This window comes from Hyperolius riggenbachi, chromosome 6 (genome assembly GCF_040937935.1).
Source record: "Hyperolius riggenbachi isolate aHypRig1 chromosome 6, aHypRig1.pri, whole genome shotgun sequence".
Taxonomy (NCBI): domain Eukaryota; kingdom Metazoa; phylum Chordata; class Amphibia; order Anura; family Hyperoliidae; genus Hyperolius; species Hyperolius riggenbachi.
The window spans coordinates 98,164,034-98,181,202 of NC_090651.1; the positions used below are offsets into that span (position 1 = coordinate 98,164,034).

The 17,169-nt window shown below is 44.5% G+C and overlaps 1 protein-coding gene across 1 annotated transcript in view; it reads right to left on the reverse strand.

The window, feature by feature from the left end:
• QSOX1 (quiescin sulfhydryl oxidase 1) overlaps positions 1 to 17,169 on the reverse strand; it is an 83,696-nt gene that overhangs the window by 31,507 nt on the left and 35,020 nt on the right. Inside the window, exons 2-5 of the mRNA XM_068239716.1 lie at positions 9,272 to 9,372; positions 4,886 to 4,934; positions 2,797 to 2,893; positions 4 to 94 (exon numbers count right to left, since the gene is read on the reverse strand). Of these exons, the coding sequence (XP_068095817.1) occupies positions 4 to 94; positions 2,797 to 2,893; positions 4,886 to 4,934; positions 9,272 to 9,372 (338 nt within the window). The remainder of the gene's footprint in view (positions 1 to 3; positions 95 to 2,796; positions 2,894 to 4,885; positions 4,935 to 9,271; positions 9,373 to 17,169) is intronic.

Sequence of the window (17,169 nt, forward strand, 5' to 3'; positions counted from 1 at the left end):
TGCCTCTCTTGCCATATACATGTTGGGGCGTTCAAATATAAGGAGCAAATATGCCTCATCATTGTTCTCGAAGAACTGTTCAACCTCAGTGGTGCTGCAGGCGATAAGAGGGTTGTTTAGGTCAATATTTCCAAAGATCTATGGATATCATTAAATAAAATAGCAACAGGCTTTACGATATCATGCTGCAAATACAGGAGAGATATTATACACATTCTTGCTCACTGGGCACCAACAATAACTCTCTCTTAAAGGAATACTATAAATACCCAAGTGTTCTAAAATGACAATGTACAAATAATGTCTAAGTAGCTGTGTAAACATTTTCCTACTTTTCATGTTAAATATCAGAGGCAAAAGCTGTAATTTATTGAGGGTAGGATTTAGCTATATTGGGACAAATCAATTGCAGAAGGGGTGTCTGCTTAAATGCACAGCCAGAGTAGCATATCAGACTACAGAAAGCAAATAGTAAACATATCAAACTCTGAAAGCAAAAACAGTATGAAAAGCTGTGACAATTAGTTACATTTCCTGTGCTCTCTGCAAACACTTCAGTCAGAAACACAGGACACAGGAGCTGCTGCTGTTCTCTCTGTCACACACAGAGTTACAAATAGAGTTAACTGATCAAGTGTGAGGGAAATTTCCCTTCTCCTCATGGCTCAGTCTACGTCAGTTTTGGCGTCAGTAAAGTTTGAAAGTATTTTGATAACAGTAAACAAGGAGGTTGCTACTAAAATGTATACACCAGTACTTAGCAGCACTTCCCAAACAATTCCTGTGTCAATTGAAAAAAATATGTGAATCGATAGTATTCCTTTAACTTTGTGTTTCTTAATCAGAAATGTAATGGCCAAATTGCACAGTGCAGTAACTCCCAGCAACTTAATATCCCAATAACCACAGCTCTTCATGCTTATCTGCGGGTAATACTGACTGGGAGCTTATTTCATCGTCACATTACCTCACTAGCTCCTGTCATCTGAATTTTAAAATTAATTTGAGGCAAACCTCCAGTCAGAAAACACATACTTACCTAAGAAGGTGGAAAGCTGTGGGCATGCATGTAATTAAGGAGCAGAGTATTTTGGGCGCAGGGAAAACCTAAAAAACGTCTCACCCTGCTATTGCAAAAGTCCCGGTGGCGTTAATTACTACTCACTCTCCAGGCCGCTGTAAACTCAGGGGTAAGATGTATTTTAGCTGGCGGCCGAATGACGCTGTTTTTATAGTAATTTGGGGACTGTAATTTGACGGCACCCAAACTACTGTCTGAGTGCCGCTATAGCTGTAATTCCCATCATGACCTATGGCGGCGCATGGTGCGCCAAAATTTCCTGTGCCATTTTTGCCCGTCTGGAGCCTGTGGATTCTGCCACTCCCCGGGACCCTCTGGAAGATGCATGCTGTGCTCCACTTCATGCACTAGCACGGCTGTTCTGCCTCCACACCAGCACGGCCACGCCTGTGCAGTAGTTCTCTGTGACTACACCTTTTCAATGTAAAAAAGCGTGCAGCGTCCAAAAAGAAGTGTGAAAAACCTTTTGGGTGTGAACACTGCATAAGCTTTAGAGTCTGTGTGTTCACATGCAGAAAAACATAGAAAATTGTGCACAGGGGAAATGAGGAATTGTGGTGAAAAAAAAAACATACTAAATGAATTAGCTTATTTTTAACAGTATTCACTTATTATTTAGTTAGTGTTTGTAAAATCTTTCCTCTCCCTGGTTTACATTCTGAAATGTATTAGGCGGTAGACACACTATGAGTGCTTTCTGAGCGTTTTTTTTAAAAAAAATGCTCCCATTAACTTTTAACCGTATTAAAATCGCGGTAAAATCACCACGAGCGAGTATTTCAAAAAATCGCAGTTGCTGCAATTTTACCACGATTTTAATGCAAATCAATGGGAGCATTTAAAAAAACACTCAGAAATCGATGAGGGTCAGAAAACCACTCAGAAAGCGCTCATAGTGTTTCTACAGCCTCACTGTTGCTGACATCTTTAGTTCTGCCAGATGATCTGTGTGGATTGTTTGTTATTGAGAGTTCCATGTACAGAGGGAGATAATGCTTGCTTGGCAGTTGGAAAAAGCCATTATTCACAGATAGCAAACTGTCAGGAACATGGTCATGACATCACACTGTGGGCGGAGTTTCACCACAATTTCAGCCGTACTGACTCCCCTAAAGATCCATTTGAGAAAAGGTAAAGCTTTCTTGTGGGGAGGGGGTATCAGCTACTGATTGGGATGAAGTTCAATCCTTGGTTATAGTTCCTCTTTACACTCACCTCTCCAAACAAGTATATCATGTGACCTGGCTACTAATCCTGCTCATTCTCTACTTCCCAGTCATGACTCGCTTCACCCAACCCTTTATTCATTTACACTGTAAGCACTTATAGGTAAGTACCTTCCTCAGAATGGATTACCCTTGTTTGTTTATCATGTACTTGTATGTCACTGCAACTGCGAGGCAACTGCGACCCTCAGTTTCAGGGTTACTGTCTAATTATATAGAGGTGTAGTTCATTATTCGTTGCTGGGTAGACTGGCCAGACAAACACAATGGATTTTTATTCCAAGCCATTGGTTGCGGATTGCCTCCCTTGATCACTTCCTGGAATCTGTACTCTATACGTAGATGAAACCAGGATGGTAGATTGCTGCCTCATAGCCTGAGAGCATTAGAAGGTAGAAAAAGAACTACAAATTGGTAAATACAGACTTCAACTCATCCTTTAAGGTCATTTCTGATTGGTTGCTATATGTATATATGGTTTAGTCATACCTGATTGGTTCTAGCGGGGGACATGCAGGAGGAGGGGACTCCTTCATGGCTTCCAGTTTGTCAATAATGCTTTTTCTGAGTGACTCCACATCCCGAGCTGCAGAAATATATAGCACAGATTGAGGCAACAATAAGCCCTAAACCCTTCTATTTAATTATTTCCAACCACTTGTATGTTAAACAACAAAGATTTAGGCCTTCATGTGACAGATGTTGGTAACGCTGGCCAAAGATTTCTCAGTCACATTAGCACTTGTAGTCAGGATAGTGGAATATTAACATTGATACACATTAGAGAGAGCCATGTATATGCTACAAAAAACAAAAAGCCTTTCAAATAAATGTGTGTTAATATGATTATTATAGATAGATTTTATGTCAAAGTACAATTGTTGACTGTATATCTGGTCAAAATACTGCTATATTGTAAATGAACTGTATATTTATATGTTATTTTTTTCATGCATTTTCCATCCTGGCACCTTGCACTTTATTTCTCCCATGATGAAGCCTCCTATATGGAGGTGAAACATGTAGGGGTTTTTTAGTTACTGTTGTATTTCAGTAGCGGGACCACTACAATATAACGGTACACCAAATGTTGCCTCATAGGGACCTCCATCAAGCTGATTAGGAACTTACTCAGTCACTGTGTTTATTTTGGCACTAACCCTTTATGGCAAATAGGTGGGGGTGAGAATTAATCCCTTACCTATTTACCTTGGTGAACGTTACTATTTGTTCTATTAAAGAGGTGACCAGGTTAGGGCTGCACGGTTTTTCGGTTCAAAACCGAAACCGCGGTTCGAGGCAAGACGATCTGCTGATCGTCAGTGCCTTCGGTTTTTCGGTCCGCTGTCTTGCTTCTGGCCCCGCTGTGCGCTGATTGGCCAGAAGCAGTGAATATGCATAAGTGTTAATGAGCGGGCGGGGGGGGGGGGGGCGGATCCACTCGAGCGAGCGGCGGGCACATGCAGCATTACTAATCACTGGCTAGCGATGGAATGACGGCAGCGGTAGGCGGAGCTGTATGCTCTGTACAGCTCCGCCTACCGCTGCCATCGTTCCATCGCTAGCCAGTGATTAATGAAATGCTGTATGTGCCCGGCCGCTCTCTCGAGTGGATCCGCCCCCCGCTCATTAACACTTATGCATATTCACTGCTTCTGGCCAATCAGCGCACAGCGGGGCCAGAAGCAAGTTAGACAGCGGACCGGGCAGGCATTGCGGACCGTGAACACCCCCCCCCCCCCCCCCCGAAGTGCAAAAAGCAGGATTTGAAAAAATCGGGGGAAAATCGAAATTGCGATTTCTGAGAGAAAAATCGCAATTTCGATTTTCCCCTAAAATCGTGCAGCCCTAGACCAGGTAGTACCATAGGTCCCCCCTAGGTGCTAGAGAACAAGAATCCTTTGAACAAGTCTACAAAACAGCCCCCCCCCCCCCCATGTTACTACTCCCAGCATTCCATCGCTGGACTCCCCATTAGCAGTCTCCAAATGATGCGGCTCAGTTCTGCCTCTGTGGGAGGCTTGGGCAATCTTCGGCCACGGGCCACTCCATACTCCGAGACTGCTAACAGGGGATCCAGCAATGGAACACAGGGACCATAGGAGGAAGGGGAAGGCTCTATAAGACCCAGAGCCTTCCCTCTCCTTAGGTGAGTATCCATTTTATACACACACACACACATATATATATATATATATATATATATATATATACTTGGTTCAGACTCCCTTTAAACAATAAAAAGTACAGAAGAAGGAACAGAATTAAAAAAGAAAAAAGACGATGGAGGATGTAAAATTTTACTTTGCTCTGATAGCCCAAATAAAACTTAGCAAAGCGTTACATAAACTGTGTACCACAAGTTGCGCAAGAACTGCAACGTACGCAAATAACGTAAGTCGTATTGTATTTTGCGCAAATAACGTAGGTGTGCACACAACACATGAATTTTACATGCGCTATCAATGTCAAATTTAAAGTGCGTTTGTAAATAACCCATGTCCCTTCACAACCCACCTACTAAATATACAAATAAGGGACAAAAAAAAGTCAAAAGAAAACTTAACAGATTGCTTACCGGTAACTTTGATGCCCGCTTTTGAGTTTTTTGTTTGTGCATGGAAGAACTGAAAAAAGGAAAAAACATGGCCAATAAACATAATCTAGGCTGATCACAGGACAAGAACTCAAAGGGCCTGGTTTACTAATGCAGCAGCATGTAAATAAACCAGCAATGAGTAAAAGATCCCAATTGCAGATTTACAAAAACATATTAAAAAGGCCACAAACATGCCTGTAGGGGGGCACACAACACAAGAATGAAGTTATTCTCCACCATCACTTGCTCCAAGCAATTTCTACAGCGATCACATGCAAAAAGGAGGCCGTGCCGCCGCACGAGGGCCCCTGAAGTTCCGTTTTCTTCAGGGGCCCATTAAGTATTTTTTTTTTTTTTTTATATTTTTTTTTTTTTATTATTTTATTCCCGGGGGGCCCCCCGACTCCTATCCTCCCTCCCTCCCTCACCTCGGGGGGCCCCCTCCCGATATGCGCGGCGGGAGAGCGAGCGAGCGGCAAATGCAGGAAGGGCTCTCCAGGCATCCGCTAGAGGCCCAGCCGCTTGGTCTCCAATATGTCTCCAGTTGGAGACATATTGGAGACTTAGCGGCTGGGCCTCTAGCGGATGCCTGGAGAGCCCTGAAGACTTCCTGCATTTGCCGCTCGCTCTCCCGCCGCGCATATCGGGAGGGGGCCCCCCGAGGTGAGGAAGGAAGGGAGGGAGGGAGGATAGGAGTCGGGCCCCCCACCCGGATAGCTACCCACCCGGCTACCTAACCACCTACCCACCCGGCTACCTACCTACCCACCCACCAGGCTTCCTACCTACCCACCCGACTACCTAACCACCCACCAGGCTTCCTACCTACCTACCCACCCGGCTACCTACCCACCCACCAGGCTTCCTACCTAACCACCCACCCAACTACCTAACCACCCACCCGGCTACCTACCCACCCGGCTACCTACCCACCCACCAGGCTTCCTACCTAACCACCCACCCAACTACCTAACCACCCACCCGGCTACCTACCCACCCGGCTACCTACCCACCCGGCTACCTACCTACCTACCTACCCGGCTACCTACCTAACCACCCACCCGGCTACCTACCTAACCACCCACCCGGCTACCTACCTAACCACCCACCCGGCTACCTACCGGGCTAGTTACCAACCCACCCACCAGGCTACCTACCCACCCACCAGGCTACCTACCTACCCACCCACCAGGCTACCTACCCACCCACCAGGCTTCCTACCTACCCACCCGGCTACCTACCTACCCACCAGGCTACCTACCCACCCACCAGACTACCTACCTACCCACCCACCAGGCTACCTACCCACCCACCAGGCTTCCTACCTACCCACCCGGCTACCTACCTACCCACCCGGCTACCTACCCACCCACCAGGCTTCCTACCTACCCACCCGGCTACCTACCTAACCACCCACCCGGCTACCTACCTACCCACCCACCCGGCTACCCACCCACCAGGCTTCCTACCTAACCACCCACCCGGCTACCTACCTAACCACCCACCCGGCTACCTACCGGGCTAGTTACCAACCCACCCACCAGGCTACCTACCCACCCACCCGGCTACCCACGCACCCACCAGGCTACCTACCTACCCACCCACCGGGCTACCTACCTACCTACCGGGCTAGTTACCCACCCACCCACCAGGCTACCTACCCACCCGGCTACCTACCCACCCACCCACCAGGCTACCTACCCACCCACCCACCAGGCTACCAACCCACCCACTCACCCACCCACCCACCAGGCTACCAACCCACCCACCCACTCACCCACCCACTAGGCTACCTATCCACCCAACCACCCATGGGAGCTGCGCGCCGGATGGAGGCTGGGACAGGAGGTCTGCTGCTGCAGGTGAGTAAATGTTTTTGTTTTATTTATATTAGCAGGTGTATGTTCTGGGCAGGTCTGCCACATGATTGCATGTATTTTCTTCGCAAATCTGCCGACATGATTGCATGTATTTTCTGGGCATATCTGCCGACATGATTGCACGTATTTTCTGGGCATATCTGCCGACTTGTTTGCACGTATTTTCTGGGCATATCTGCCGACTTGATTGCATGTATTTTCTGGGCATATCTGCCGACTTGTTTGCACGTATTTTCTGGGCATATCTGCCGACTTGATTGCACGTATTTTCTGGGCATATCTGCCGACTTGATTGCACGTATTTTCTGGGCATATCTGCCGACTTGATTGCACATATTTTCTGGGCATATCTGCCGACATGATTGCACGTATTTTCTGGGCATATCTGCCGACATGATTGCACGTATTTTCTGGGCATATATGTGTATTTTCTTGAGAAAACCTGCACAATTATGTGAATTTTCTGGGGAAAGGGTCACCAAAACTTGGGCCCACTGTCTTTGCGTTGCACTTTTCAAGGGAACCTGAGGTGAGAATAATATTGAGGCTGCCATATTTCTCTCCTTTTAAGCAATACCAGTTGCCTGGCTGCCGTGCTGGTCCTCTGCCTCTTATTCTTTCAACCATAGACCCTGAACAAGCATGCAGCAGGTCAGGGGTTTCTGACAATATTGTCAGAACTGAGAAGATTAGCTGCATGCTTGTTGCTGGTGTAATTCAGTTTATTACTGCAGCCAAATAGATCAGCAGGGCCGCCAGGCAACTAGTATTGTTTAAAAGGAAATAAACCCTCACCCCGGGTTCGCTTTAAGTTACAGTTAGCTCCGCCCTCACCCGGTCATTGCCACGCCCATTTTTTTGCCGCGGCGCATCTATCCACTAATTTTAGGTTGTAGCCACGCCCAGGGGGCCCACAATTACAATTTTGCACAGGGGCCCACTGCTGGCTGTGTCCGCCACTGGATGGAACATTAATAAGTTTTCACTAGTCCAAAATGTACTTTCTTGCCTGTTTATTATGGTTACAATTCTTGCACATTACAAGGCTTTAAAATACAAAACCCAAAACATAAATGCTTAGAACTCTTGTATAACAGCACTAAAAGTCTGTTTGATGCTTTCCAGGTACACTATGTGCCATGGAGATTGTATTATATTGTATGTTCTCTTCATGCTTGTCTGAATTCCCTTTGAGTGCTCTGCTTTCCCAAAACCAAAAACTATAATGGTAGGTTAAGTGGATATTCCTCATACTGTCCCTAGAATTGAGGCATTAAAATGTTATGCCTTTAGAGTAGGGGTGTCAAACTCAAATACAAAGTGGGCCGAAATTGTACACTGGGACCAAGTCGCGGGCCAATCTTAAGGTCTACTGGCCACCTTTCTCACTTATAAAGGTCCCTGCTGTCTAGAGGCCACCACGCTCCCCTATACAGTTCCATAGTGTTAAGTGCTTTCCTGCTACCCTTCCTTATGGTTTCCCAGGTGTTCTAGGGCTTCACCTTCAATATAGCTTCCCTGGTGGTCTAGAGTGGGCCAAATATAATGCAAAGTAGGGAAACCACTTGAGGGCCAAATGTAATGTCTCTGAGGGCCAGATTTGGCCCGCGGGCCGGAATTTTGACATGTATGCTTTAGATGCACAGTGGGTTATGTGAGTGAAAAAAACCATCAGTACTAAATACCTGCAATAATTATAATTATTGTGTTAAACTTAAAGCAGGAGGATTAGCCATACTATGCCAGGGAAAAAAAACACATATATAAGTAGATAGATAAACACTTGATATACTTACATAACACATGTATTGTACTGTCCACGTTTTGATTTTAGTGAATTTTATATAGTAAATGAAGAAAATTCTGTTCCTGGTGGGAACTATGTCTTTTGCCCACAGTTGAGTCTAAATACTGATGTCATTTCTTCCCTTAACTTTTTTTCTTTTCTCCTCCAATCGCTGAATCACCTCAGGCTTGCTTGTAAACACAAGTGAGCAGAGGATCATGTTTCAGCTAGGCAGGGAAATAAAGGGAAGAGGAGGAATATATTATCGATAAATAGAACCCCCAGCATGCAACTGAATGGCAAAGGCTATTAAAGGGCCAGTGCTCCTAAGGTATGTGATAACAGCAGAAAAAGTTTTGAATGCAGGATTAGCATCTTTATGACTTAATACACTCAGACGGGTTGCTGTTGAAATTTGGTTTTTATGGTGACAATACCGCTTTAACACACTTTCACTTTTGAGTTTGATATGCTTGGCATTGAGAGTCTGATGTTTTCAGTCTGTGTAAACAGATGAGAGAGGCAGCAGAAGGTTATCAAATCATGTGGCCCCCAGAAAAAGCTAGAGATGGGGCTCCTAACAACATAAACAGGGAGATCTAGAATGTGCTGTACAGAAAGTCATTATTTTTCAGTGAAGTAGAGTTTCCCTCAAACACACATTAGATAACAAAGGTTTGTTTTAACTGAGGCAGTTACCTTCATGGTTGGGAATCCTTGAACATCAAACTTTCTACACACTTCCAAGTTTTTCTCATCGCCACAGTCTATAACACCCAGGTACACTGCAGGCTTCCAGTCTGTAGAAGGAAATCAACACATCAATATCATGGCTACTACTGTACAAATAAAGATCACTTAAAGAGAACCAGAGATGAAGCACCCTCTTGTATTTTACCTTATAAATCAGTGGGAACATGACAGTAAACACCTAATCTGCTCTTTGTTTCATTGTTCTCTGTTTAATCTGACTGTTATCACCTCTGATAAGAATCCCCGACTGAGCACCCAGTCTAGTTTTGCTACGGAAAGATTATAGCTGAGTCTGTCTTCTCTGGTGTCTTTTCAAGCCCAAACCTGCCCCCTTGTGGCTCTGCTATCATTATAGTTCATTATGACTCAGCTATAATTATTCCCAGCAAAGCCAGACTGAATGCTCAGTCTGGGATTCTTATCACAGCTGATAACAGACACTTTTAGCAATGAGGATGAAACAGAGAGCATGGTAAGTGTTTTCTCTAATGTTCTTACTGATATATATGTTAAAATACACAAGGGTGCTTCGTCTCTGGTTCCCTTTAATCATTCACATCTAGAAATACATCTACCGGTATACAGTATGTCTTACTAATATCTACTCCCAAACTGTAGACGAGCAGAACTTTTTCTCATAACCAAGATCAGTTACATAAATAAATCACCCGAACTAAAGCCAACTATGTCCTACGTTTTACAAGTATGTAGATATTGTCCATAGGGGTGCAGTGAATATTCCTTCTCCTGGCTTTCTCTGTGGTATTCTGTCTCAATAGCCTTTTACTGAAAAGACATCTGGGCTGACCCAAAAAAATCATAAAATAAACTACTTATGAGGTTTCACTGCTGCCTGTGTCCCTATTGAGGAGATTGGGAATAGTGCTGGCCCTGGTGCCAGAAAGTAACAGAAAGAAAAACTAGAAAACTTGATAGAAGTTTACTTCTAACTCTTCCCTTCAATGGCGCCCATCTGCCAACATTTATATACCAAAGGTTGCCACCATGATCCCCCACCCATCCCTAGTGTAGGCACAGCAATACCTGCCCTAGGGGGAGGGGGCTGTATTGGAGGGAGGAAAAGTAAAAATGTGGGGCCCTCTATGGCCCTGGGCATCCTGCAGCTGCAGAGTCTACTACCCCAATAGTTGCACCACTGCTATGAAATGTTACTACAAGTACAGTTATGAGTTCCTCCACATTTACCTACATAGATGAGGTACTGACTACAGTACTAAGTGCAAATTATGAAAGATAGATTAGCCACAGGTCCAGTTCCATCTTCATTATGTACAGAAGAGATGACAGCAGGTGGAAGGTCAGCTACAGAAACTCCGTGTGTAGGTCAGTTTCTCCCAGAGGGAAGCCTGTGGAAGATGCTGAAATTTTGAGCCCGATCCAATTCACATTTGCTCCTAGGTGATATTGCCACATCTTATCAATAAAATGCCTTTGATGTCACCAGCAAGGAAGAAAATTCTCTTACTTGTGTGATGTCTTCTTCGTCCGTCCCTGGTGCCTCATACGATACGGTCCACGCGCATCACGTGACTTCAACCCGGAAGGAGGAAGTGTTTGTAGTCACATGACCGCCGCGTGGACCGCATTGTGGGAGGCGTCAAGGACGGACGAAGAAGACGTCACACAGGTAAGCTTGACCCCCCCCCCCCCCCCCGCGCGTTTACTGGGAGATATCCGGAAAGCAACTATCCGGGCATCTCCCAGATCCGGATTTCAGCAGCCCTAGTTATGGATATTCTGTGTCATGCAGATCTCACTACTTCATATCTTGCTGCAAAACCTCAAATGGAGCACGACGCGAGTCAGCCAGTGCTGAGCTGGTAATACTAGATGGAGCGCATGACGCGTAATGCGTGAGCGGAAGCGCAGTAGGCGAGGAGCAAACGGCCATAATGGAAATCGAGTATAATAACCCCAGAATGGCATCCGGCCCCCGTGCCCCTGATGAGCTACGAGGCAGTAGCAAAATCGATGGGGCGGAGGCTGGACGTTCTGGGAAAACTGCGGTGACCAAACCAACTAGATATAGCCGTATGCAGGACTATCCGGGGACGAGAGATATGCCAGACAGACCCAGGAGAGGACCAACAAGCCCAGCATAGGCAACGGGGGAGATGAAATCCTAACAGAATGTGAGTGTTTTTTATAATACAATTTTAGTGTTTTTAAACGGTATCACACTATGCAAGGTGTTTTCTTTGAGGTAAACTTTGCCGCAAGATATGAAGTAGTGAGATCTGCATGACACAGAATATCCATAACAACATAGGCACCAGGAACCTGAGGCTCCAAGGCTACCTGGATATTGTGCATATCTGACCAATCTAACAGTGGTCAGAGATATCTGGTGAGTCTATTCACAGAAGGGTGCTAATGGTGCAGGATATCGTCATACAGAAGTTGTGAAGTTTCAAATGAGTGAACTGTACTAACGTGGATGTGCGCTTTACATTATGGAATAGTGACTGTGAACAGGCCCGCCAGGCCTAGATGTGGCGCATTCTAATGTGTTTTAAGAAGTGGTTGCTATTGCGCTTTGATGTTTGATCTTACAATCAGTGATACAAGGTGTTCATTCAGTAGCCATCTTGGTTGCAGGAAGTAGTAAGATAATAGCATATCATGAAACAGCAGCGAGCAAAATAAAATAAATTAGCGTAGAAAGGGACGAGAAGCCGTAACAAGCGGAAACCCCCTATAGGATTACAGATACATCTTATATACAGTAAAACTCTCCAGCTTAACAAGTGTTTATTAGTCATCCCACTGTAGGTGGGCTGTAGGTAGATTATAGGTGTGAACTACATTATGAGCTTTCTATTGGCTTCTACGATTGACGTATTATCCACAGAGCATGCCAGTCAACCCAAGACTATGTTTTGGGTTTCTGTGAACTGTACCCTGATATTTCATGGAAACTCTTGTTCTCTTCAGGCTGGGAAAGTCCGAGAATGCATTCTGGTGTTTCCCGGACTGAACAACGTGTAGCTTAGAGCTGCTGATCTTCTAACAAGATGTTTCATTAGAATTAGTTCCTCTAGTCTAGATTACATGTCTTAAAGAGACTCTGTAACAATTTTTTCAGCCTTAGTTCTTCTATCCTATAAGTTCCTATGCCTGTTCTAATCTGCTCTGGCTTACTGCAGTCTTTCCTAACTGCACTGTCTCTGTAATAAATCAATGTATCTTTCCTCTGTCCTGTTTGTCGGGCTAAAGCTTGATTGTGTGGAATGTGCAGGGCTGCTTGTGATTGGTAGAAGCGATACACACCCTCTGCAGGCCCCCTGCATACTCTGAATGACTTATACACTATGCTTAGCTGAGCCTATTAGAAGCTGGTTAGTTTGTTTGTAAACACTGCCTAAAACTGTTAATTACAAGCCAGGATTGCAGCAGAGAGTGGCAGAAACAGCACAGAGGGGCACAGGAGAAAATAATGAATAGAATGGTATGCTTTTTATTGTAAGAATATTAGAGTACAGATTCTCTTTAAAGAGAATCTGTATTGTTAAAATCGCTCAAAAGTAAACATACCAGTGCGTTAGGGGACATCTCCTATTACCCTCTGTCACAATTTCACCGCTCCTCGCCGCATTAAAAGTGGTTAAAAACAGTTTTAAAAAGTTTGTTAGTAAACAAACAAAATGGCCACCAAAACAGGAAGTAAGTTGATGTACAGTAAGTCCACACATAGAAAAATACATCCATACACAAGCAGGCTGTATACAGCATTCCTTTTGAATCTCAAGAGATCATTTGTGTGTTTCTCTCCCCCATGCACTGAAGTTTCAGGCTGCTCTTTTCTTTCTGCAAACAGCTTTGCCCTTGTTTGTAATTCCTCAGTATTTGAAAGCCCAGCCAGCTCAGAGGACAATTTATCCAGCTTGTAAAAGATCAGAGAGAAGCTGCTCTAATCTAAATAACACACAGGCAGTGTGCATAGAGGGGCCAGGAAGGGTGAGTTCATAGCAGAACCACAACACTGAAGAACTTGGCAACCTTCCAGACACAGGCCGACAAGTCTGACAGGGGAAAGATACATTGATTTATTACAGAGACAGTGATAGTATAAAGTGCTGCAGTTAGCCAGAACACATTAGAATAGCTTTTGGAACTTGTAGGATGATAAAAAACAGGATGCAATTTTTGTTACGGAGTCTCTTTAAGATAGAACTCTGCATAAAGCCGTCTACTGAAACATTGGTTCTAAATGAATGAGGACTTTACATTTCAAAAACCTCACAAATTCCGGAAGATGAAAAATGAACTCCTACCCAAAAACTTTGAAGAAAAAATGAATTGCATCAGGCCCATTATCTGTTAGCGTTCTAGTAGACTGTATGCCAACAATGTGCTGCGCATGTCCTGGGAAATTTCCAAAGCAGGATAAGATTAATAATTCCATCCACAGTATTTACATTAATTATTATAATGATTATATATTTTAAAACAGTCTGTGAAGAATGCTTTTAACACAACTGTACACTTTAATTCTCCTGTTTATAAAGCTTTATTTGGGTGTGTGCTACGTTCCCATACCAGCCCTAACATCTCCACCAACTGTCTATATTATCATTGGCTTAGGAAAGGTTCTCAGCTAAGCCTAGATCTCACTAAAAGGTCAATCCAAAACTGTTGGATCAATGTTATCTTATTAAGAATAGGAGCTACTTCCTCCTGTCTACACTCAAACCCAAACATGGCTGAAAATCTGAATAGGATGAAATAAAAGCACTACTTTACCTTCTGACTAATGTTCCAGAAGTCTTCATTTTGACTTGTAGGTCTACACTTTTTTTTAAATTAGGGGCATAACTAAAAATCATGGAGCCTCCAGGAAAATTCTGATGGCCTCTGGTGGTGACTTCTAGTGCAAGGTGACCATTCCACCATAGATCATATAACAAGTGCAGCTACCATGACCTTCCCCACACAATAACCAGTTGTCATTTCCTCCACTAACAAGAGCGGTCACCGGTCCTCTTGCCCACATTACATGTGCATCTATCCATTTGCCCCAATACAGAACGAAGGTGGACACCTCTCACCACTCCACCATATCCATTTGACCCATTACAAGTTTGGCCATCATGAGACCTTCTCTCTCCCATGCAGAGTAGTGAAGACAGTGACTGTCACCCTTTCAGAGCCGGCCATGCCTCCTTTTTTACTGTATCTGCCCGCTCTCACTCTCCTCTGTCCTGGTCTTCTCATGCAATAAGTGGGAATAATTGAGGGCAGAAAGGAGAGTGAAAGCAGGCAGCTGCAACAAAATGGGAGGACTGAGTGGACTCAGCTCTGGAGACATCCTACTAGCAGCACTAATGGCCAGGGCTGTGAAGTCGGAGTCGAGAGGTTGGTTACATTTTTGGGTACCTGGAGTCGGTGTCAGGAAAAAATGCACCTACTCCGACTCCTAATGAATTTAAACTGTAATTCAAATAGAAAATATGATAACATTTTATATTTTTCAGATAATAGCCATCATAAATTATATATACAGTAATAGCTGTGCTTAGGTCCTCCTCCTTTTGTGTCCTACCTGATCTTGCACCTCCATTACTGTAAACCCATGCTATGCATCTGAGTGAACCTAACTAACCTAATCTCCATGCTCCCCTCCAGTGACTAAGCATTACTTGTACTCATACTGTGATGCATGATCTGGTCTTTCTTGTATTCAGGTATTGTCATTTTGCTGTATGTCACCCCTACACATTGTCTGCAACCTAAACTAATGTCCAGTGCTGCGTAATATGTTGGCGCTTTATAAATACAATAAATAAATAAATAAATAAACCACCCTAGCGTTCAATTTTTGCGGCCATGCGTCTGCGGGAGGGAATTTTTTATTTAAATTTGTTTTATATAGTGTAGCTAGCACCAGGCTAGCTACACTTGTGCCCCAAGTCCCCTCGCACCGCTCTGATCCCCCCGATCGCCGCTGGCTATATTTACCTAGCCACGATCCCGCGAGAACTGCAACTTCCCCGAACAGCTTCTGTTGTCGCTATGGCGACAAACGGACATGACGTCTGACGTCATCGACGTCATGCGCAGTCCCGATCCTCCCCATAGCGACACCTGGAGGCTATTGGAGAGGCTGCCCCATCGCGGGTTCCAGGGGGAGGTATGTATAAGGTCGGCGATCGGGGGGATCAGAGGGTGCCAGCTGCGATCGGCGGCAATATGTAGCTAGCCAAGTGCTACCGGTAGTTACATGATATGAGACCATTTTTATTTTTAAAAAAACATCCGGGGCCATGCAATCCCCTGCGGCGCTATGGACGAGCTGAGCTCGTCCATACCGCTCAAGTGGTTAAGCTGCCCTGCTTAAGCAGCGCAGCTTAATGTGAAGAGCGCAAGATGTGCGCATGCTACGTGCGGTAGTGCTGCGTAGTGTGCGCTGGTAACTTATGCATGCTCACATAACGGCCGCTCCACTGATCCCGCCCTGTGCCCCATCAGGTCCAGTGGCTTTGTAGGACTTGATTCCCTACACTTTGATTGGACCAATAGACTGCCTGTCACTTGACGCAGCTTAATGAATCAACCACTATATTACAGTAGATACACATGGAATAGAGAAGCTTCGACCCATGTTTTTCATAAATGTGCACCTAATTTATGCATGACTTAAAGGGGCACTACGGTGAAAAATTGTAAAATTCAAAATATGTGCAAACATATACAAATAAGAAGTACATTTTTTCCAGAGTAAAATGAGCCATAAATTACTTTTCTCCTATGTTGCTGTCACTTACAGTAGGTAGTAGAAATCTGACAGCAGCGACAGGTTTTTGACATGAAAAAGGGAAAACGCTAGCGTGGCCATGCTATAAGTTAGCACGGTTTAGTGAATCAAGCCCATGGTGTGGTGCAATTTGCATGTGGCAGAAGAACCTACTGCAGTGCATCACACTGTACCACAGCATGCAGATTGGTCCTAGCGGCAGATTGCACTGACAGGGAAATCTGCAGTATCCTGTTCCCAGACCATGTGTGTCACTGAAGTCAGGTGTCAGAAACATCTGACCCCTCAGTCATGTGCACACTTTCAGACAGGAAGTGCATCAGGGGATTTCATTGTTATGCGCATGCTGCTCCCGCAACAACCTATAAAGATTGTTATGGTGGCCACTAATGATCCAATCTTTTTCATCCAATCTTACCAAATCTATGTAGTAGAAGAGTAAACTGAGTGAATATACTTAATGGATACTATAGGCAGTTCCCTTATATTATATAGAAATGGTAAGATTGGATGAAAACGATTGGATCATTAGTGGCCACCCTTACTGTGCCATTGGCTCGATTCATTACAGTAATAGCACTGGGAAGCAGCGTGACTTAAAGGAATACTATCGATTGAAACAACTTTTTTTTTAATACTCTATATTAGTGTACACATTACCACTAGTGCTAGGGGCACTTTATTTATTCACCCAGGTCTCTCTGTCGCTATCCTTGCTTAAAAATTCATTTCTCACACAGCTCATAGTAGTTTGGGTCACCCTGAGCTGCTTGGTTACTCTGTCACACAGCTCACAAATCTATTTCACTGTGTCACTCACAGCATGCAGGAGACATGAGGAGAAATAGGCTGATCTGAGGTGGTAACAGGTAACTAAATGAGCTGGAATATTGCTGGAATATAACTAGCTATACCACGACTCTGTGTTTACACTCAGACTGGCTGCCTGCTTGAGGTGATTCACTCCAGGCTGCATCCACTTTACAAGCGGCTGAGAGGGGCAGACCACTGTCTACAATTAGCATTATTAGTATCTTTATCAATCAAGAGAAGCAAAGATAAAAAACAC